Below are 25,014 nucleotides of genomic sequence, written 5' to 3'. Positions count from 1 at the left end.
CCAGTGAGTGCAGTCCAGTCTGCCTATTCCTCTGTTAGAGATAGCAGAAACTCTCAGTTTTATGCCGAAGTTAGACAGAACTAGATAACAATATAAAGTAACACTGACAGCAACTGGCACTATGACAGGTTCAGTAGTCACTGTACTTTATAGTAAATCAACCACAGCAAATCTGACTGCCAAAATGAGAGACAGCCACAACAGTAAGCCATCATTTTTGCCAGGCACACGAGAGACCTCCAAGAGGTTCTCAAGGCTACGGTTTTGTAGGAGTGAGCCATGAAAGCTGAGAACTCGTTTGAGACTGTAAAGATATGACGTTACAGTGCAAGTCATTGCAGCCACGATGATAGTAATTAGAGGAAAAGGAAGGGTTACCATTTCAGCTCTGCACTTTCCAGACATTAAATATAACTTAATCCAATAGACCAGTGAAAATGTCTCCCATGCCTTAGTAAACACAGTTCAGGTGTTTGCACTACAGGTGTTCAAACGCTTTGTGCTTTTATTTTCTTTGTAGTGACCTCTGATCTTTTTCTTCTCTTATTATCCACCTCCTCTCAATTAAGCCTGCAAGGGCCCTATGCTCCGGGAGATTTAACAGGCCCCTGCAATTGATCATATTCTGTTTCATCCCATGCCACATAAGCGATCAGTTAATTTCCACAGCAATTTTCAAGCAATAAATACATACTAGAAAATACTTTAAAAGGGTTGTGCTGTCTCTGCCTAAAACGTACAGGAGCATACAGCATCCATAGCTAGTGAGGTTAGATGGGTTGATAAAAAACACATTAATCTGTTTGTGAATGTTTGGCAGATAAAATGCATATCCCACTGTTATCAGGAACAGGATCACATATAAATAGGACTTTGATCATGAACTGACCCCGAGCTCATTAAAAAGACTAACCATCCAGTGCCACATTTCTAACATTTTACATGACAAGTCCCCACTTGCTCTAATCTCTATTCAGCTTGGCTTCTTCTCCTGCTAGCCCGGCGCCCACCTGAAGATTGTGTGATTTTTCCGAACAGTGATTACATCTTGATTAGAGGGTTTGCCTAAGCTGTCTTAGCGAAACAAATCTTCTGAAATAAGTAGCAATCAAAGTGTTTATTAGCAGATATTATTTATATTTACCTGACACATATTTTGCAAATACTGCACTGTGCAATAAGTCTCTCCCTGTCTTCTCTTAAAGCCAAATGAACTACCCGCTATGGACCCGTAAGCTATGTTCTTTAACTTGAAAAAGCACATTCAGACCAGAAAAATGGCAAAATCTGCAGTTTACAACACCAGACAATGTTATCAGTTTTACAAAGTTGCAACAACTGTTATGATGCCCTAACAGTGACTGTGTGTCTATATTGCATCACATTTACACACTATGTAAGACCATTTTAAATGCTTTTTTTGTACTCTAGTAGAATGGGTTTTCTTTCTAGTTCCACTACTGCAATTCCTCTGAACTGGTCAATAGCCATCATCATAAAATATACATCTCTGGAATCATGGATCAAATTTTAATGCTGCATAACTATTGTTGTTTATATAAAAGTTACTTGAGATGTACATTTCAGATTACTGTATATGACACATAATGAGGCTTTTGATGTCCACGTTTTTCATTATATCCAATAACTCAGGTTATTCTAATTGGGAACACGCTCCAACAAAGGGTCTTGAGTGCAGAGCTGAGAGTAGTATGCCACAGACAGCATAAGCATGATAATTGAGTCATGACCCACATGAAACACTGCCAACAAATAAGCCCTAGAGCAGAGATATGCTTTCACTGCTTACTGTCTAAAAGTGTCATGCTTGAAATATTTACTGAATCATTCTATATTCTGCAGTATGTACCATATGATGTCTCTCTGTCCTAGTGCCTACATAACCTGAAAATGAAACACCTTTTACTAAAGTTGTGATGGGAAGGGCTGCATTGGAAGATTGAACAAGCGTGCTTTCCAAATACAGTCCACACAAATCTCACACTCACCTCTGGTGGTAGCTCCACTGGCATCCCAGAATTCACCTTCTCGCCCTATAAATAAAATATATATATATATTATAAAGTATAATTGCATCTAGCTGGAGACACTTTACATACATAGCAATAATAAGTAGTGTATGGTTAACAGTAGAAATGCAGGAGATGAGTAGATTTAGAATGCAAACGTTCACTACCACTAAAATTTGTGCTTCAGGCACATTAGACTCTTACCATCTTTAGGTTTAAAGCTTGCATAGTATTTAGACACAATTATATTTAGAAATACGCATGACTGGACAGTGGTAAAATAATACTGACAATCTCTTCAGAAATGTGTGAAGGAATTGATGACAATATAGACAAAGATCTATAACTTCAAAAACACACAATACTTCAATATCAATGCACCCAAACCTACACTAGGCAAGACAAGAAGGATTATATGGGTATTATAAAAGATGTAATAATGCTATTATAACAGTATATAATGTACAAGTGATTATACAAAGGCTACCCCCAGGATTTTGAAAGCCTGTGATACCTGTGGATACAAATATGGGCTTTTTGTTCATGCTACCAAAAATACACTAAAATGGAAATCCAGGAATTGGTGTTACATCAGTCATTGCTACATTTAAAAAATATATCTCTCTTTGAACTTCTGGTGAAAAAGTACTCTGTTACTGTCACAGTACCTGTTGTAGCCCAGGCTGATAAACAGCGTGGAGATGCCCATATGGTGGAGAGAGACACTTCCCACATTTGCTTTCCTCTTCTCACGCGCCAGCTTCATGATAAAAATTACGTTACGGACTGCCAAAACTTTCAAATTCGACTGTTTTGGGGCGTGGTTATAGAATTAAAGCCTCAGACTATAAAAAGGCACAATAAGGCAAGGATAATTTCCCTGTTGTGGTTCTAGTTTTGTTCCCAATAGTGCTTGTGTATTTTCTGAATTTCTGGTTTATTGAACTCGGCTATTCTAACTATTCTCCATTCTGTAATCCTGTGACTCGGCTATTGGTTTTCGCTTCTCTGCTATCTGGTCTCTCTGACTCGGCTTGTCCCTGACCATTCTCTACCTAACAACGTTAAACCCGGCCACTCTAAGGACCGGTATACGTTGTCATATTTATTATCATATACACACTGCGTGTTGGGTAGCTACGTATCCTGACAGTTACTGTCAGGATGCCACAAATTTCTAGCCACAAATAAGCTGACTTTACCTCAGAACATCCTGTCTCCACTACTTATAATGTTAATTCTGCCACTGTGCCAAAAAACCTTGAACAGGTTTCTACTCACCAGCAATAATTTCACACATGGCTGGACTTGAACTTTCTGAAAAAGGAGTCATGAATGGCACCAACATTTGCAAATCGGTTTATGGCAATGTTGGAAAATTACTACATATGCACCTAACTCAGCGAACATCATATACATGACATTGTGATCATATGAACAGCAAGTAAAGAGGGACTCCAGAAGTTACATGGAAACTTACTTTTGCACATACAACCTCATTATCATGACACTTCCTCACAAATATCAGCCTTTTAGTCCCAGCAGCCAGTTTGTTATTGTCTTGAAAACTAAAATGCATTACCTACAATCAGACATTCAGGTATAATCACACCTGTCACAATGCCTGATACAATAGAGAGAGCCTCCAAAATCTCAGAAAAGACAAGGAAACAATGTCAGGATTGTTCCTGTTCGCAGAGCAGGATTAGCCACAAGGCAACCATAAGCCTGCTAGAAATAGAGAATCCTCCGCATTATGTCACACATCCGATGGTGAGGAGCATCCTGAAAATATACAGAAACAGATGCATCTTTCTCCCAACATAAACTGAAACCTGTCAAAACATAATTCCAATCTCTCTCTCCCACATACACAACAAAATCATATTTGCCATTATCTGGTTATCATCAATGTGATGCATCTAAAAGTGTGTGCCCTTCAGCAATCTTTGTGTGTGAATAAGGCTAGCCTTTATTAAAAAAAATCCAACATCAAGACAAAAAACATACACCGGTTACAAACATTAATTCTCAATGGACACAGCATCAGGAACATTATATTACCAGGCGTGTTCAGCACTCAGAAAGAAAAAAAATCAATACAGGTACAATTAATGCACTATTCAACACTTTAAATGTTGGCTAATATTGTAGCGAGGAATTTTTATTATGTTACAATACTTTTGGACAGCCTGTACTGGCAATCTGCCAAGCATCCTGATTGCCACTCAATTTCTGAAGGGCTTTTAACACCTGCATGGATTGGCCTCGGAAGTTAAACATTAGGCAGCTCAGAAAGTTACAGACGAATGATAAATAACTTGTTTCTTGTTGTCCTAGCCTAATTTTCTTGCTTGTAAGAAAGGTACTGTGCAAATGTGTTTAAAGGAGAAGGTACATATCACTATGTATAATGTGTCTGAAGAACATTGGTATAAATGTACTTACTACAAGAAAAGCATCAGCTTTACTCTACTTGGCTCCTGTAATAACAGTAATATTAGAAGAATGATCTAGACTTTGTTTCACTGAAATTAGACGCGGATATACACAGCCTCAGTCCCTGAAAGTATGAACGATGTTGAATAGTATACTGCCATGAGTAAGGCAACAGAAAATACGTGCATTGGGATGATACCATTGCATGGAGTCTCACTGCTTATTGGCAAGGGGAATTTCAGAACAAATGCAAAGTAGAGTATGAGCAGTTAGAGCATTGTAATGAATGTGGGCAGAAACAAGTCTGAAAAGTGTATGTGAGACTTGAGTAAGATTCTGAGCTGAAGGCCAATTGCCAATACTAAGGTGAGCAATGTTGTGTGCTAGCTGTGGATTTTTGGGTAGCATGTCCTAAATTATTTGTACAAACTCACAGACTAACATTCCTTTGTTATAGTCTAGCTGTACGTGGAATGAATTGTTCCCACACACCAAGAACAAAATCTCTTTTCATTTCCTTCGTTCTTGGAAGGCTTTTGAAACCTCAGAAGCAGGACATTCTCCTCCCCTATCTGGCTCAGCAAACCACTTCCCCACCGTCCGTCTCTTCCCTTTTCCATATTTCTGGCTGAACATAGCAGTGGAAAGAGTGATGCATGCACACTAAGGAGCATGAATGGAGTTTGTTCTACAGAATAAGACCCAGGCCTTCACAGATTCAGAATGTCAAAGAGACACCGTTCAGTGTGTCAGCATTCTAGATCTACATTTCAAAGCCAATTCAAATAGTTTTCACTTTTATTTATATATATATATATATATTTTAGGTAGGAAAATTGTACACAGTCACAGAGTAAGGGTAAAAATATTACGGTCAGTTATAAATAATTATCACAGGAACGGAATTTATGTATACGTGTGTATGCATATACAAATATGCACTCGGACACGTCTTTGCTTATTTATATGTAAAACAGATGATTTAGTCTGTTCTTCATTTCAACTGCAAAGCTAGAGATGGAAAAATTGAGATGACATATGTGCTGACCGTCTAACTAGTGCATTCATGTTTTTTTTATAAAATGTATGAAATTTGGACACGTTTGGACTTAGGTTTTTTGAATATCTTTGGCAAAGATTTGTTTTCATTATGGAAATTGTCCAGATGTTGACAAAATGTTGAATTCTGTCACATTTGCGTTGAGGGATTGGGCAATTGTAAAATGAGACAAATGTACGTGTCACAAGGCTTTGATGATATATTTTCTTTGTGCGGCTCTACGGTTTCTTTAATATTGTGGATATATTTATAGCATTACAGTGCAGCCAGGGATCTTTCGGAAATCTTGCTCAGTTTCCCTGCTATTCCTTTTCTTGGCCAGTTTTTTTTCACTGTGTTCCCAAGAAATGGAGTTAAAAGAGTCTTGCTTAGTCAGCATTTAGATGGAGCCACGTTAAGCAGAAATAAGACGGTTTCTTTCCAAACCCTTCACCACTAATGGTTTTTGAGGTTTATGTAATGCGTTTCGGGTGGCTTTACCACATCTACCCTTCTCTCCCTCCTTCTTCCATCCTCCCTTTTTTTTTGCATTTTGCTTTATCGGTCTTAGATTTACAGACAGCAAGGATCCTCCACAAGCCATCCAACACGTGACCATTTATTAAAGACGAAAAACAGATGAGGGGTTCAAAGTAACATTCAGGGGTTATTAGGATTGAACTCATACTGAAAGCTGAAAGAACAGATGTGAGGAACATTTTAACTTTGACAATTTACACCATGTACTTTAGAATTTATGGATGCTCAATAGAAAATGAAATGTCGAATGAATTATTACAAATAAGCCTGCATTGATTTCCTAATAAAACATGTCTTAATTATCCCAACAAAGCAGACATAGCTAAAAATCACACTTGTCTAACTACACATTAAACTTTTTAATTCAATAAACATTGAATTGTGGTGAGCTGATAAAGGAGTAAAAAATTGAGCCAACAAAAATAAGTCAACTCAGCCCAGCCCCTGGTAAATTTACATTCTAAGCATTATAACAACCTAAGCTGAAATGCATTGGTTGTAGTGTAACTACTTTTAACCTAGTTTTACCAAACACAGTGAGAGCCTTTTGACCAATGTTACATTAGGTTAGAGCAGGGGTCCTCAAACACCGGCCCCCCCAGATGTTGCTGAACTACAACTCCCATGATTCTCTGGCAATCTATGTAATTCAAAGAATCATGGGAGTTGTAGTTCAGCAACATCTGGGGGGCCGGAGTTTGAGGACCCATGGGTTAGAGTATAGATAAATGATTGTGTAATTACATCCCTTGTGCATTAAATGGGTTTATTTAGTAAATAATTAAGTGTAGTAAACTGAAAAATTATTTGCTAAACTTATAGTAAAATAGCCAAGATGTGATTTAGCTGTGACTATATTTGAACTGGAAAATATTTCCAAATCAGCATATTTTGCCTGCATTATCAAATTCATTTTTAGTTCACTATAATTCTGTTTAATGAATAAAAAATGTGTCTGGGCCAAGAGTACATAATTCTCCACCATATGTTTCCACCATGTTCATTGGATATAAGCCTATTTTTGCTTTAGAATGAGCCTCACTTAGTTTTGATATTTAAGTTTTTAGAGCTCAATAGACTTTCATCCATGGGAGGACTGGCAACTGGCATGGGAACAATTGCCAATTGGGCTACTAACACAGGACGCCTGGCAATGGGGTCATGGGATGCAGCCCCTAATCATTCTAATGAAAATCAGTGGGATGTGTGTTGTGATGCAGGGAGACATTGTGTAGGGCCTTAGCAAGCCTGGCATAGTGTGGGTTGATACATGGGTTGGTGGACTATCATCCCCAAACACTACAGCCACTATCTCTATACTCTACAGTCCTAATTTCTTGTGTATATATATATATATATATATATATATATATATATATATATAATCAAAAAAAATAACCGCACTCAAAGGACTTCAAACCCTTTATCATTCAAATCTAAAATTAAAAAGAAAAATAGAAAATAAAAGAAAGGTCAAATATTATAGTACTCGAGATTTGAATTTAACCAAGGCTCCCAAATTTTAAAATATGAACCAAAGCTTTGAAGAGCCGAAAAATTGCCTTTCTCCATCCTGCATTGAAAATTTTATTGATTTAAAACAGCTATCAGCAAAATGTCCTGGTTTTTATTCCACATTCTTGATATTACTAACTTCATGGCCATAAATATCTGGATAGTCAATAATTTGCCTCGCTTATTTAATCCATCAAGTTTTAAATGTAATAACGCTTTTTCTGGAGAGTTTTATCTTTAAAATATCTGAGATTATTAGAAAAACCTTAGATCATTTGAACCATACATGTTCAAATGGTCCTTCCCTTAGGTCACATCTCCAACACAGGGCACTGTGAATAGAATCCCTTTTATGCATTCTAGTGGGGACTAAATGCCATCTAGGCATTATTTTATAGTGTAATTCTTGGATATTGAAACAATGGGTAGCTCTCCCAACTTGTAGCCAGCTATTAGCCCATGCCATGCTATCTATCACCGTGCCAAGGTCTTAAGACCATGCAGTCTGGGCTCTCACTCTATTTTCCTTTTCAAGGGATTTAAAAAAACATTGAACCTTTGTCAAGATATTTTGATTTGAATGAGCTGCAAAGAGTTTCTCTAACAGTTTAATGGCATTGGGATCTAAAGTAGTTAGAAGATGCCCAGAAATTTATTTTTTTATGTGAATCAGATTATAATAATCCTTTCTTGGGATTTTATATTCCATTATTAAGTGATCGTATGTTTTTAACTGAGCACCCTCCATAAAGTCAATCACCTTTTTGTTGTTACACCACTTCATCTTGTTCAGATCTGGTATGTTATATTCAATTATTTCGATGGGAGTTTGAGTTGTTGTTTTATCTTTTAATTCAATGCTATTCTTCATTTTCCACCATAAGGAAATAATGTTTTTGATTACAAAAATCCCTTTAGAGTTCTCTATATATTTTTTTTGCTATTAAGTTATTCAGCCATAAGAGATTATTATAATTCTTGATATTCAATATTTTTTGTTCAATAATGAACCAATTTTTAGCTCTAGAGGAATATGAATGAATAGCATGTACATGCATCATTGCTTAAATTCGACTATAAATATTCGACTATAGATATTCGACTATAAATATTCGACTATAAAGGCTCAAATTAGGGAAACCCATGCCCCCCCTGGACTTATCTCTATATAAGAATTTTTTATTGCAATTTTTAGTTTCTTACTTGACCAAATACATTTTTCTACTGTGGATTGAAATTGTGTGCAGAAGAATAAAGGGAGTTGAAGGGGGATTAGTCTCATATTGTAGAGCCATCTAGGTAATACATATGATTTAATAATGTTAATTTTGCCCATCCATGATAGGGGCAGATTTCTCCATTCTCCCAGTTTTTTTTTAAAGTTAATTTAATAGTTCTTTCATCACAATTAAAGATAGCGGGTCTTTTTTAATTTTGATCCCTAAGTAGTCAATGTATTTATCTTTCCACAGGAATGAAAACTTATGAGTAAAAATTACCATTTCGTTTTCGTTCATTCCCACTGACATAGCTTGTGATTTATTAATACTGAGTTTATAGTTAGAGTACTCACCATATATTTTAATCTAATTTAAAAGGCATTCTACCAATGTCTCAGGGTCTGTTAAAGTCAACAGAACGTTGTCTGCATAGAGACAAGCCTTGCTTTAACATCCCCAATAGAGATTCCTCTAATTTCCTTATTATCTTTAAGTATTATCAATACTCACTATCTCCTGTTTGAAGTCTTTTGAGTGCGGTACATTTTGGGGATTTTGTATTTGGGACTTGATATACAAAGAGCCAGATTTAATAAAGCTCATTTAGTAGACACAAGCCGCAGTACCTAATGATCTATTTATCTATATACTCCGGTGTATATAGGAGCATACTTTATCTTATTTTAGTCTATATATATTTGTTTTTTTTCACTCAGACTACTATTCTGTCTCTATCATGTGTTTATGGAGAATGATTTTATAGACATCCCGTTCACTTGTATTTGGATATTTTTGTATACATATATTCTCTATCCTTTAGGCTATAGATAGATAGATAGCGAGACATACATAAGTGCGGAAATTTGCTGGCATTATAAATAATACAATAAATAATAATAATAATATGGACGGGGCAGTGCATTATTAAGGAACCTGTTGGACTGCATTATATTAGGCTGACCGGGCTGCCTGTCTACAGTGAGTTTATATGATGTCCCTGGATATTTGCCACTGACCACATGGTGAGATGAGACATTCAATGCCCCATGTGAGTTGGCTCCCTAAATAAGATGTTGTCAGCTGCCACGCTCTGTAAATAATGCAGCATCCTGACATTGGGGGACAGGTAGCTGTGTCTGAACCCATCCAATTGCCAACTGGTATCAATAAGTGCAATCTTACTTATCTTGATTATTTCATATACAATTATATTTTCTCTGGTTGATTCTGTATGTGTGCTTATGATTTTTTTAGTACTATATATTGTAATTTGTGTTTATAATGTATAAACAAAGAGCACATTTTAATAGCTTTTGGTGTGCATTAGGCATATCTATGCCGATTTAATAAAGAGCAAGTACTTAGATACATCAATCATGTACAGGAATTTTTCTCAGTTGAGATATTTTTCTCACTAGCGCACGTTGTACAGATTACAAGTACCTCCCTTCTAGTGGCACATATTTGCAATACTGCACCTCCAATGAATGATTGCTACTCTACAAGGTATTGCATGCTGCTCCCTTGCTTGTCCTATAGTGATTACACCCTGTCTCGGCCTACAGCTTGATATAGACCTGCTCACCTTATGTTCAAAGTGATTTTACATAATGGGTGTGCTACAGATCATGAATTCGCTGTGGATGCTTAACATGTACTTGAAAGATGAGGTGTGGGATACCTCGAGGGCAGAAAGCTATAGAAAGCTTATAGAGATGCACGTGACGGCAGGGAGCAGACATGGCATGTACTCTTGTTAGTATAAGCCAGGAATCACATGTGGGACTAATAAATCAATTAAAGAGCATTCACATTCCAGATCTACTGATTTCTGTTCACTGGAAAATGACTTACTTGTGCAAACAGAAAATTATGGGATTCTAAAATTACATGAATATATAAAGATATGCTTCAATCAAAGGTGGCATTTTTTGGAAAAAAAAATGTTTAGCTAAAAAATGAAATAAATAATATATACACTAAACGAAATTATAAACGCAACACTTTTGTTTTTGCCCCCATTTTTCATGAACTGAACTCAAAGATCTAAGACTTTTTCTATGTACACAGAAGGCCTATTTCTCTCAAATATGGTTCACAAATCTGTCTAAATCTGTGTTAGTGACACTTCTCCTTTGCCGAGATAATCCCTCCACCTCACAGGTGTGGCATATCAAGATGCTGATTAGACAGCATGATTATTGCACAGGTGTGTCTTAGGCTGGCCACTAAAAAAAGCCACTCTAAAATCTGCAGTTGTAATGTATTGGGAAGGTCCGGGGGGGGGGGGGCGACATCTGTGGCATTATGCTGTGTGATAAAACTGCACATTTTAGAGTGGCCTTTTATTGTGGCCAGACTAAGGCACACCTGTGCAATAATTATGCTGTCTAATCAGCATCTTGATGTGCCACACCTGTGAGGTGAATGGATTATCTTGGCAAAGGAGATGTCTTTGAGTTCAGTTCATGAAAAATGGGGGCAAAAACAAAAGTGTTGCTTTCAGTGTAGTTCCATATTAGGGTTTTATTTACATATTTATTTTTTTACTGGAGATATATTTCTATGTGTAGCCTGCCATGTTATATATGTAGAGGATATACACAATGCAGTAGTATTTTTAGCATTTATTTAGTGACAACATATTCTGCAGAGCTTTACAATTATAGAATGGGGATATTTTAGAGGTGAAGAAAAACCTGCTCAAACGAGCTTACAATGTAAAAGATTTCTATAAGCAGGAGTGCCCTCCCAGCAGTAAGTTGTTAAAATGGTTACTCTTTCTTAAAACAACATTTTAATTCAAAGTAGAATGCCCTATTGGACACGGCTCATTAGTTACCCAACCTCTCTCATAAAATGCAGCATGGTCCAATCAAATGCTACTCAAATAGAACCATTTGATTAGACCATTCTCATTCTCGCGCTTGGAGACAGTGAGGAGATGGAGTGGATGGTGATGGCTTTTTAAAAATAAATAAATTCATATTGAGGGGTGGGTAGTGCTGGGAGAGACTGCAAGTAGGGAGGAAGCAGAGCAAAATCTGACCACGTCTGTCAACAGCACACACTACACGCAAGTCTAAATATCTTTTGATGTGTAGCATTTCAAGGAGAAACACTGCCTTATAGAGACTCCTACCACCATGACCACTGTGCTGAATTTGGTACTCTCCTGTAGGAGATACATAAAATACAAAGAAGAGTCGAGGCACTCTGGTTGGCTTTAAGAAGACCTTAAGAGGTTCATGGCAGTGAGAACATTTCAGTTCTGCTACAGAGTCTTTGTTAAGCATGGTGGATCCAGGACCGTGCTCTGCCAATGACCTTCATTGTCCTGCATATACCTCTGTATCACTAATGGGATTTTGCTGCAGGAGAATACCAGGTGGGGGGCTGCAGCCTTGGGCATCCATCTTTGTTGTTAAACCAAACAGTTTAACTACTTATCTACAACTGTTATAGTGGTTAAATTACAGTATATGGTGCACCAGTGGGCTGCAGTGGTTATGGTGCTTGAAGTATTACTTTGAAGGACTATTTTATTTGGTACTTCTCATTCAAACTGATAATAAAGCATTTCTGTTTGAACATGGGGAAGTTAAATGGATACTCTAAGCACCAGAGCCACTAGGTTTAATGTAGTGGTTCTGGTAAAAAAAATAGTGTTTCTGCAATCTTATAGGCAGTAATATAAACACTGCCTATTCTGAGACACTAGAGGCGCTTCCTGTTACAGTCCTGAAATATATGCAGGACCGACATTCGGCATGTTCATACTCAGTATGAAGACGCAAATGCTCACCATAGGAGAGCATTTAGCTAATGCGTCTCTAGGAGGCTGCCTTGGATTTGCTGAGTCCATCAGTAATGAGGAGTGGCCAGTGAAGTTATCACTAGGCTGTAATGTAAACACTGCATTTTCTCTGAAACAAACAGTGTTTACAGCAAAAAGCCTGAAGAGAATGATTCTACTCACCAGAACAACTGCAATAATATGTAGTTGTTATATGTAATATGTAGTTGTTCTGGTGACTATGGTGTCCCTTAAAGTACCACTTGTATTCTTAGTTAAATGGTACATTGACTTTGTTTATGAATATATTCAGAAACAGCAATATTCACTTACATAGATACATGATTTTTGTGTGCAATAAATACCATTACATAGAATATATAATCCATACCTTCTTTTGCAATGAATCCTCTAGACAGAAGCATCGCGTGTAGCTCTGGGTTTTGAATTTAGAAGATAACTCAATGAGATTGCTGTCCGGCATGTTCTCAGAAGCCTCTGTATTACGTCTAGTTTTGGGAGCCTCTGGACCGCACTGCATTGTGAGATAGAAAGGGAAATATTTACATCATCTAGATATATGTCATATCAAATGTATTTTTACTAATAGCAGTGCTTAAAATCTGCACTCGCCACTAGCCAATGGCAAGTGAAAATTTTGCCCTGGCAAGAAGAACTTTATCAATGGTGAGAGTGCCATGGACCCTACAGGCTTGCAGTGGTGATTAACTTTTAAGACCTGGCTAATAGCATAACACTTGAATATATATATATATATATATATATATATATATACACACACTGAACAAAATTATAAACACAACACTTTTGTTTTTCCCCACATTTTTCATGAGCTGAACTCAAAGATTTTTAGACTTTTTCTATGTACACAAAATGCCTATTTCTCTCAAATATTGTTCACAAATCTGTCTAAATCTGTGTTAGTGAGCACTTCTCCTTTGCCGAGATGATCCATCTACCTCACAGGTGTGGCATATCAAGATGCTGATTAGACAGCATGATTATTGCACAGGTGTGCCTAAGGCTGGCCACAATAAAAGGCCACTCTAAAATGTGCAGTTTTATCACACAGCACAATGCCACAGATGTCGAAAGTTTTGAGGGAGCGTGCAATTGGCATGCTGACTGCAGGAATGTCCACCAGAGCTGTTGCCCGTAAATTGAATGTTCATTTCTCTACCATAAGCCGTCTCCAAAGGCGTTTCAGAAAATTTGGAAGTACATCCAACCGGCCTCACAACGGCAGACCACGTGTAACAACACCAGCCCAGGACCTCCACATCCAGCATCTTCCCCTCCAAGATCATCTGAGACCAGCCACCCGGACAGCTGCTGAAACAATCGGTTTGCATAACCAAAGAATTTCTGCACAAACTGTCAGAAACTGTCTCAGGGAAGCTTATCTGCATGCTCATCGTCCTTATCGGGGTCTCGACCTGACTGCAGTTTGTCATCGTAACCGACTTGAGTGGGCAAATGCTCACTTGATGGCGTCTGGCACTTTGGAGAGGTGTTCTCTTCATGGATTAATCCCGGTTTTCACTGTACAGGGCAGATGGCAGACAGCATGTATGGCGTTGTGTGGGTGAGCGGTTTGTTGATGTCAGTGTAGTGGAATGAGTGGCCCATGGTGGCATTGGGGTTATGGTATGGGCAAGTTTATGTTATGGACAACGAACACAGGTGCATTTTATTGATGGCATTTTGAATGCACAGAGATACCGTTACGAGATCCTGAGGCCCATTGTTGTGCCATTCATCCACGACCATCACCTCATGTTACAGCATGATAATGCACAACCCATGTTGCAAGGATCTGTACACAATTCCGGGAAGCTGAAAACATCCCAGTTCTTGCATGGCCAGCAAACTCACCGGACATGTCACCCACTGAACATGTTTGGGATGCTCTGGATCAGCGTATACAACAGCGTGTTCCAGGTCCTGCCAATATCCAGCAACTTTGCACAGCCATTGAGGAGTGGACCAATATTCCACAGGCCACAAACAACAACTTGATCAACTCTATGCAAAGGACATGTGTTGCACTTCGTCAGGCGAATGGTGGTCACAGCAGATACTGACTAGTTTTCGGACCCCCCCGGACATCCCCAATACAGTAAAACTGCACATTTTAGAGTGGCCTTTAATTGTGGGCAGCCTTAGGCACACCTGTGCAATAATCATGCTGTCTAATCAGCATCTTGATATGCCACACCTGTGAGGTGGATGGATTATCTCGGTTTTTGGTAGAGAAAGGAACATTCAATTTACGGGCAACAGCTCTGATGGACATTCCTGCAGTCAGCATGCCAATTGCACGCTCCCTCAAAACCTGCGACATCTGTGGCATTGTGCTGTGTGATAAAACTGCACATTTCAGAGTGCCCTTTTATTGTGGTCAGCCAAAGGCACACCTTTGCAATAATCATACTGTCTAATCAGCATCTTGATATGCCACACCTGTGAGGTGGATGGATTATCTCAGCAAAGGAGAAGTACTCACTAACACAGATTTAGACAGATTTGTGAACCATATTTGAGAGAAATAGGCCTTTTGTGTACATAGAAAAAAAGTGTGTCTTTTAGTTCAGCTCATGAAAAATGGGGGCAAAAACAAAAGTGTTGCGTTTATAATTTTGTTTAGTATATATATATATATATATATATATATATATATATATATATATATATATAAACGAAAGGTTTCAGCACTCCAAGGTTTTCCAAATCAAAAGTTTACTTGCAAAAAAGATGTCAAAAAAACATCAATGTTTCAGTTCCACATGGGAACATTCCTCAGGACAAAGAAAGTTCCCATGAGTAACTGAAACATTGATGTTGTTTTGACACCTTTTTTCAAGTAAACCTTTGATTTGGAAAATCTTGGAGTGCTGATACCTTTCGTTTGTATACATTTCAGTGCTATCAAGCACCAGGTCCCTAAGGCTGTAGGTAGGAGTGCAAGGTTTCTTTTTTGTTCTAAATATATATAAATAAATAATATATATTGTAGCTTTTTATTAAGAAACTGAAAGATGAAAATTAAGTGGGAAAAAAGCCCTTTTCTTAATTTTGCTGTTTCAGTTGCTTAATAGACAAGTCACTAATTTGCTATCCTGATGAAAACTAATGAATCTGAAAAGTTTCGGATTAATTTGTTCAAAAATGTTTCGCTTTTGGTAGGTAATTCCAGATGCTGCTGATTGAGAATTTTGAACATTCCGAATTCTAAATTGGGACAAAATTTTATTTGGTTAAATCTGAATGCACGTATACTAAATAACCATACAAAAACCTAGAATTTGGGATGCAGTCACATGTATTCCACAAAGTATATAAGTATTTACATATATGAGTTCACGGAAAAAAACTGAACTAATATTTTCCTGGTACTCCATGATCTGTTTAAATCTTAGGAATTACCCATAAATTAAAGCAGCAGTGGGCTATAAAATAATTCAATTGGAAGCAGTAGAGCATACATTATACATTATAAATCCAATAAATTATGCAATTTCTTGCTTTGAACTAAGAACCATGGGACTCTTCTGATTACCTTTAGTATTACATGAGTCTATTTGAATTAATTTAGAGACAAATATACATACTAAATGCTGTAACAACACCACAAACCTTTCCCCTAACTCCTTCTAAGAATGGATAAACAAATAAAAATGTCAGGAAACTATTTGTGGGTCAAGGTTTCGATCATTGTAAAGTGCTTTATGTTAAGAGAGCTGAAACCCCCCCACTTAATAATGCTGGTGTACATGCATGATAACTTCAGCTGCAATGCACAAGTATGTAGAATCTTACTTACTCCAGCTGGTAGGATCTCACAACATCCTTCCTGCATTGCCATTAGGGGATCACAGTATAAAAGGAATTTCTGAATATCAATCTGGAAGAAAATGAGGAAGTGAGAGATATACCTGGATTTAAATTATTCAAGATGCTAAGAAGCTCTCCATTAAATCTTTCAATATTTTAAACAGATCTTAGGTGAACTTACATGTACTGGGGAACCATTTACTGTGTCTAACCCGATGAAGGTATGTCCATCCATGGCCAGGGGGGCCCTTGGCTCGATGGGTTTGAAGGAGATGAAGCTGCAGTCAATGTGAATAGATGCCATTTTTTCTTGAACACTAAGCACAATCTTGTGCCATCCATTGTCAAACAGGGAGTACAAGCCCGGTCCAGTAAAAGTGCTGCCTACATATTCTTTATCTTGTCCTCTGGCTTGGAGTGACACTGTACGATCCTTACCATTGACACCTATAGAGATCTGGGCAAAGCAAACAAGATGGAGGATATATGTCATTGACTAGAATTAAATTAATTATCCATGACATTATATGTAAAACCAAGCCTTTCATAAAAAGAAAACAGGGCAATGATGGGACGGAAGGGTGTAAGTTATCATCAAAAGACATAATTAAATGAATAAACAATATCTGTAATGTTCAGACTCAACTAGTAATGCAAAACTTGGACTATGGAGTGTGGACTGTATCTTAAAAGGTAATACCAGCACATTGCTTGCATCACTTTAAAAAAATAAAAGCTTCAACTTAACAATGTGCTCTAGGTTATACCATTGAATAGTTTACAAACTCGGTTGTATGGGTGATGTTGCGAGTGATAATACCAATGTTGTGTGTGGTTAAGTTGATGATACTATTGATTATGCAGATTACTGTAATTAACTAATTCTGCTTATTGATTAATTAAAAAACCATTACAGCACTAAAACAACCTTATTCAAGTCACGCAAATGCCATAGATGATGTGGTGGAGTATAGGTACCTGTGGGTATCCTAGCTGATCACTGATTTGAAATAGATACCAATCTTCATCTGTTGTCTGTTTCTTTAGCAGCAAGGTCACCACAAGAGTAAACTGATCGGGAAAACCATGAGGGAATACCTGTCTGATATTTAAAATAATATACATCAAACAGAGTTAGCATTTGTTCCTTTTAAAGGAAACCATTAGCTTCATACTGCAGTGATTAACCTAGAGCAAATATGTGGGATATTTATTTTTGTGTTCTGAAAAGTGGGGTTTTCCATCATTAATGTGATTACATTTATTATAGTGGTCTAACAAGTTTTTGTCATAGTAAATTCAGTTCAAAAGACCTCCAAATTTAGAGTTTTGAAAATAAAGGGAAAGAGAACAATTTGCTGTTTGAAATAGAGTTTAAAAAATTATAAATCCATTATTTTGTGAAAATATGTAATATATTCAAAATTATTGTTAGGGCTCAAATGATGCAACAGATGAAAAAACCCATCATATTTAAAAGAATGCAACAACATTTGCTGAAAATTACACATAAAAGTGTCAACAACGCATTAATAAATCTCCCCCAATGTTCTAAAAGTTGTGCAATCTCTATGGAAACCAATGGAATGATCCCCCCAAAATAGTCTTGATGAGCAATCCACATTTCATTAGTGTATATATATATATTTTTAGCTATTTTGCCTTAGTACTACGTAAGTAAGTTACTTTTATTTTTATAACTATTATTTTTGTGTGGTTGAACTTTCATGCTAAAGTCAGCGCCTTGCCAGGCTGATGAAATCCATAAAGTCAAAACCACAGTCGAAAGCTTGTTTCTGGTCACTGTTTATTTTCGATGATAGCCCTTGGTTTTATAAAAAAGATGTGTTTAAAACAGCATTTATTTCTAAGGGTATCTGTAGAAATGCAGTATGACATCTGAAATATGGTGCCTATCCGTGTTCATTCATTTGCATGCCAAGCTGGTAGTTGTGTAAACATGATTTTTCAAGTTTCTGTGCCTAATGAGGACTTATCAAAGTCCAGCCTGAGATATGCAAGTAATGCGTAACAGTTACTTTTCTATATATTTTTTCAATAAACCAGATGCCTTTATGTATTTAATAAAGGATTTAAATTGTTCAACCACCTCTGTGTTTTTTTGACCCTGCTCATTGAAAATGTCAACATTGGATCTAGCACGATTCACAGAAGACAAAGCCGATTATATTGAAAAGTGCAAGGATAGCTGGTGGTTTCATCACTGCTCAGAGAATAACTAATTACATTTGGAATCCTTCTCTTGAGCCAAGACAGGACTTGGCACTACATCGTCCTGCTGCCTCTGGTGGATTCTATAATTTAATGCAGGCTCCTCTGGCCATGAAACAGTTGATCATGGGTGGCTGTTACTCCTGATTTCACATGTAACAAAGTCTTTGAACAGTACCCCAGATCAAACTTTATTCTCTGAGTAAATAAAAACCAAGAAAGAATGTCTTCTAGTTTCATGCTTTACTTCCCCCATGAGCCCTGAAATAACTCTAAAACTAAAGAGCCAAAAACACAATGTCAATGTTACTGAAACTAGATGAAGCATTAAATAGTGGGCGATATTAAGCTGCAGTTTAATTCTCATAGAACATATTGTCATATAGAAATATTGATTTCATGACGTCACAAAATGTAAATGGGATTTCATTTTTTCATTGATAATATTTATTAAAAAATAATAATCATAACTCTATATTACGCTGCAACCACTACAGTGGCTCTTATCTGCTATCACGTGTTGTTTGATATATCAATATTCTTTCTACTGCCTTTTAATAGCAGCATGGCATACAATGCAACTTTAGAATTTAAAAGAAAATATTTATTAATCATTTTTAATCATTTTCTACTAAATCCTATAAGAAATGCCACCCCTTAAGGACCATTTATATTTTATTCCATCCTTAAATGCATCCAAACTAATTATGATACAAGATCTTTAAAGTCTAGATTATTAAACACATTTATATCGTCTTTGATCCTTAATGCATAAACTAAAAAACAAACTACATCCTCCCCTGGCACATAGTAGGGATGAGAACAGAGTTACAATTGATATAAACACAACAATTACAGAAGGAAAACTAAAGCTGTATTTTGATTGCCATTAAGCAGTTTCTTGGTGGAGATATGTGTGATCTCATCTCCATCTTGCGTGCTGATGTCATAACTGGACCACTAGAAAACAGAAGGCTATTTTACAAATCTTGCCTGACTCTCTTTTTCTACCACCCCAGCCACGCAGGCCTTTCTGGGAGAAGTGCCAACATAAAGAAGAAGAAGAAAAAAAAGAAGAAGCTTGCAGCTTTGTGTTGCATAATTGGTTGGACGGGTGCCCAGGATGATTATGTGCCTGAGGCTCACTTTCCAGGATTAGAAAGGGTTTACGAGTCTTTCAAATAGCTTCCTTAAGGGTATTCTCCTTAACAACATCAGTAACGAGAGGGACACATAATTCAGGATGGCAGCAGTAGGAAGTTATAATTTAAAACTCCTAATGTAGAGTGGTTCCGAGTCTGCCCAATATCATAATTGCTCTAGAACGTGTGTATATTATGACTAACCCATTTGTTGCTATGGCTTTATATCAGGCATTGAAAATATTTGAAACTTATTAACTCTGGACTTACGAAGTTGACTCCACCAGCCGAGCACCTCCTAGTCTCATGATAATGGGTCCTTTGGGGTTCTTAATCTTTTTCACTGAGCTCATTTTCTGTAGGGAGAATCTGCGAATCAGGTTGAATCCTGGATAGGAAGCAAGACAGACATAGAGATAGTAAACACTAAGTAAGGTCCAATTTGTCAATACATGAGATCCTGTATCATTTTCCAAGATTAATACTAATGAATATGAACATAACAGTTCTGTTTTATTTTTTTACATGTGAATATTAACCACAGTTTTAGCCGTTTTCTTTCTTCTAATTCCGCAGAATGAGAATGCATCTTGCAAGTATTCTCACCTGCTACTAACGCATGTTTACAGGGCATCCTTGTCAAAATAAATCAGCAGAAATGTAGTCCTCATGTGAACTTTCACCCAGTGCTGTTACCCCAGGATAGATATTTGTCATTCTGTCTGCTTCTAGAGTAGTCATATACATATGAATGCAAATGATATATTTTCTACATGTGAAACAATACTACTATTTATCTGAAATGAATTATTTTAATATCTCTATTGAAGTACAAAGCTAATGCATGGCTATTTATATTCCTTAATGCTATTATTTTTTTTAATTGCCAATATTAATAATGAGCTTATAATAATAATTCTGAGTGTCAAGCAAGTTTTTGTCAAGGAAATCACTGCTTATTTATTCTGATTTAATCCTCTTTTAGGCAAGATTAAATATTGAACAATGAACATGTTTTTTCTTTAACATTCCTGTGACATGCTTATATGAGATCAAGCTATAAAAATTAATGTCAGACAAGACAACACATTTTCCTTGCCATATAAAGTTATCAGATTGGCGGTACTTCCTGGTCTGGACAGAAGTCCCTGCAGAAACTGCAAAGCCTAGTGATTTGCAACAAATGTAGTAAATTCACATGTATCTTTCTTTTATATAGAAATGTATTTGAACACAAGCAGAAGATTGTTTATGTTGTTTTACATGTTATTATTATTAACTTCCACTAGCATCAAGAGCTGTGCCCAGGGTTCGGCGGGGTGAATGGTGGTAGGGTTTTTTTCTCTCTTTTTTTTTTTTTTTTTCTTTTTTTTTTTTCTGTTTTGTTGTTTCCTTTGTTGTTTGGTTATGGAAATTAAAAAACTTAAAATTAATTGATACTGCATCAAATTAAAAGGAGTACATTACAATTGTAAGACAGATGAGGAAAAGATAAGATAGATGAGGAAAAGATAAACTAAACCAGAAAGGAAGGCATTCACTTTTCTCCTCTTTTATATAATAGGAATATAATATGAAGATAAATGATTACAATGCTAATGAACGATATAAAGGCAATGTAATAATGTAATGATTACAATATTAATAAATGAGATAAAGGTAATGTTAGAATGTAATGGGGAAAATGTGCTATGAAATTGTGATGTACTGCGTGTTAATACTCCTTTTTGGAACTAATAAAAACTAAAGTGATAAAAGAGCTGTGCCCAGTGGCATAAACCTGCTCAGATAATTATCTGTGGAAGATAAAAAAAATACAGCAAACAGGAAAAAGAAGGTCTAGGCACTCCGATGCTCAAATAAGCATATTTATTTGGAACACAGTGTCCAGCAAGTTTCAACTGAATGGGTTTTTCTCAAGCTTCAAAAAGACCCATTTGTGTTGAAATGTTGGAATGCGTGGACCTTGTTTTTCTGGTTTGCTTACCAGTGTTGGGGATTTGTGCAAGCCTTTGGTCTGGTACTGGTAGGACCCATTTTTGCTCTGGAATAAGTCCCTTGTACATGGCTGGTGGGATATAAAAATACAGTCATAAAAGAGGCTGCAGGCTGAGATTAATAATGTTACTTACTGAAGATTACTCTCCTTTGCAATAATACACAGATTACAATGTGTCTTCTTCTTCCAGACAACAATAAATGATCTGGTGTGAATCCCACCGAGGATTTGCACAAGAAGCAAAAAATAAAGCATGCAACATACCGGTAATAAATATAAAATAAGAGAATAGAAGAAAGGAGACGTGGGAAGATATAAAACTGTGATGTAAATGTTTTCGTAAACAAAATGAAATATTAACTTGTAGTATTCCATAAATACAGAAAAAAATAAGCCATGCCAAAAGAACAGTGCAGTTTTTACATACATTTTATATGATTAATGGCTATTCTCAGGTTCTACATACCTGTTCTGTTTGCGTTTGTTTCTCCTGTGTTTGACCCTTCATTCTGTAAGCTCGGACATGGATTACCTGTGGAATGGATTATTGATATATTAAGCACTCAGTATAATATGGAATCTCTCAGTGATACACACACAAGTGATATGCATTGTGCACACCAAATATACGAATACATTAAAGGACCACTATAGTGCCAGGAAAACATACTAGTTTTCCTGGCTCTATAGGGTCTCTAGGTCCCCCTCACCCTCTGGGTCCCCCTTCTGCTGGGCTCTAGGGGGAGGAAGGGGTTGATCCCTTGCCTTTTTTCCAGCGCCAGGCTCCCTCAGCGCTGGGGACTCTCCTCCTCCTTTCCCGTCATCGGCTGAATGCACATGCGTGGCAAGAGCCGCGTGCGCATTCAGCCAGTCCATAGGAAAGCATTCTCAATGCTTTCCTATGGACGCTGGCGTCTTCTCAGGGCCGCCATCAGAAATTTTGGGGCCCCTGACAAAGCACAAGGTCTGGGGCCCCCGGGCCCGCCCACGCCCTACCCAGTCCGCTGACAATGATGCGGGACTGAATGTGGTGTGTATAGTGGAAGTGAAATGTGTGTAATGGGTGTAGTGTTTGTGTGTATTAGATACTGTTTGTGCAGTGAATGCAGAGTGTGTTTGTGTAGCGGATGCAGTGTGTATACGGAATGCAGAGTGTGTTTGAGTAGTGGATGTAGTGTGTGTACAGTGATGTAGTGGATGTGTTTGTGTGTACTAGATGCATTGTGTTTAGGTGATGCAGTGTCTGTAGTGGATGTAGGTGTGTATTAGACGCAGTGTCTGTGTATAGTGAATGCAGAGTGTTTCAATGTGTGGTGGATGTAGTGTGTGTACTGTGAATACAGGATGTTTGTGTAGTGGGTGCTGTGTGTATAGTTAATGCAGAGTGTGTGTCAGTGTAGTGAATGTAGTGTGTGTAATAAATGCAGTATGTGTTAGTGTAGTGAATTCAGTGTGTGTTAGTGTGTAATGAATGCAGAGTGTGTGTGTGTTAGTGCAGTGAATGTAGAGTGTGTGCCAATGTGTAGTGAATGCAGTGTGTGTGTCAGTGTAGTGTATGCAGTGTGTCAGTGTAGTGGATGCAGTGTGTGTCAGTGTAGTGGATGCCGTGTGTGTCAGTGTAGTGAATGCAGTGTGTGTCAGTGTAGTGGATGCAGTGTGTGTCAGTGTAGTGGATGCAGTGTGTGTCAGTGTAGTGTAAGCAGTGTGTGTCAGTGTAGTGGATGCAGTGTGTGTCAGTGTAGTGGATGCAGTGTGTGTCAGTGTAGTGGATGCAGTGTGTGTCAGTGTAGTGGATGCAGTGTGTGTGTCAGTGTAGTGGATGCAGTGTGTGTGTGTCAGTGTAGTGGATGCAGTGTGTGTCAGTGTAGTGAATGCAGTGTGTGTCAGTGTAGTTGATGCAGTGTGTGTCAGTGTAGTGGATGCAGTGTGGGTCAGTGTAGTGGATGCAGTGTGCGTCAGTGTAGTGAATGCAGTGTGCGTCAGTGTAGTGAATGCAGTGTGCGTCAGTGTAGTGGATGCAGTGTGTGTCAGTGTAGTGGATGCAGTGTGTGTCAGTTTAGTGGATGCAGAGTGGGTGTCAGTGTAGTGGATGCAGAGTGTGTGTCAGTGTAGTGGATGCAGAGTGTGTGTCAGTGTAGTGGATGCAGTGTGGGTCAGTGTAGTGGATGCAGTGTGGGTCAGTGTAGTGGATGCAGTGTGGGTCAGTGTAGTGTAAGCAGTGTGGGTCAGTGTAGTGTAAGCAGTGTGGGTCAGTGTAGTGTACGCAGTGTGGGTCAGTGTAGTGTAAACAGTGTGGGTCAGTGTAGTGGATGCAGTGTGGGTCAGTGTAGTGGATGCAGAGTGTGTGTCAGTGTAGTGGATGCAGTGTGTGTCAGTGTAGTGGATGCAGAGTGTGTGTCAGTGTAGTGGATGCAGTGTGTGTCAGTGTAGTGGATGCAGAGTGTGTGTCAGTGTAGTGGATGCAGTGTGTGTCAGTGTAGTGGATGCAGTGTGTGTCAGTGTAGTGGATGCAGTGTGGGCCAGTGTAGTGGATGCAGTGTGGGTCAGTGTAGTGGATGCAGTGTGGGCCAGTGTAGTGGATGCAGTGTGGGCCAGTGTAGTGGATGCAGTGTGGGTCAGTGTAGTGTAAGCAGTGTGGGTCAGTGTAGTGTAAGCAGTGTGGGTCAGTGTAGTGGATGCAGTGTGTGTCAGTGTAGTGTAAGCAGTGTGTGTGTGTAAATGTGCAATCTGTGGAGGGGGAGGGGTGGGGAAAGTGGCATTTTTACATTAATTTTATAATTGTATATTAAATTAATTAAATGTTTCTCCCCCCTCCCTGCTTCTTACCTGTGTCCAGGGAGGGGGGAGATTCCATCCTTGGTGGTCCGGTGGCATGAAGGGGCCCCCGGCCCCCAGTTACCGCAGAGGGGGCCCAGCACACAGCTTCTTCACATTCAGCTCATTGCCTCCAATAACTCTCGCGAGACCCGCGGAGCGTTGCCATGGCAACCGGGTCTCGCGAGAGTTAATAGAAGCGAGAAGATGAGAGGCTGTGTGCTGCCCGGGCCCCCTCTGCGGTAACAGGGAGCCGGGGGGCCCGCGGCTGCACACATAGATAGCGATAGCAATGATAGCAATGAGACAGCGACTAGAGGTTCCCTGAAACTGCTATGTTTACAGCAGGCAGGGTTAACCCTCGATGGACCTGGCACCCAGACTACTTCATTA

General features: G+C 38.2%; 1 protein-coding gene across 9 annotated transcripts in view; it reads right to left on the bottom strand.

Moving 5' to 3' along the window:
* The window catches only part of COL16A1 (collagen type XVI alpha 1 chain), a 178,651-nt gene that overhangs the window by 139,455 nt on the left and 14,182 nt on the right, over positions 1-25,014 (bottom strand). For all 9 annotated transcript variants that reach the window (XM_063456263.1, XM_063456273.1, XM_063456317.1 and 6 more), the window contains exons 3-9: positions 22,274-22,339; positions 20,079-20,196; positions 17,413-17,536; positions 16,616-16,891; positions 16,424-16,504; positions 12,971-13,114; positions 2,010-2,054 (exon numbers count right to left, since the gene is read on the bottom strand). In XM_063456263.1, the coding sequence (XP_063312333.1) occupies positions 2,010-2,054; positions 12,971-13,114; positions 16,424-16,504; positions 16,616-16,891; positions 17,413-17,536; positions 20,079-20,196; positions 22,274-22,339 (854 nt within the window). The remainder of the gene's footprint in view (positions 1-2,009; positions 2,055-12,970; positions 13,115-16,423; positions 16,505-16,615; positions 16,892-17,412; positions 17,537-20,078; positions 20,197-22,273; positions 22,340-25,014) is intronic.

This window comes from Pelobates fuscus, chromosome 1 (assembly GCF_036172605.1).
Source record: "Pelobates fuscus isolate aPelFus1 chromosome 1, aPelFus1.pri, whole genome shotgun sequence".
NCBI classification, from domain to species: Eukaryota; Metazoa; Chordata; class Amphibia; order Anura; family Pelobatidae; genus Pelobates; species Pelobates fuscus.
Note: the sequence above shows the minus strand (reverse complement) of the source record. Positions and strands in the feature narration are given on the sequence as shown.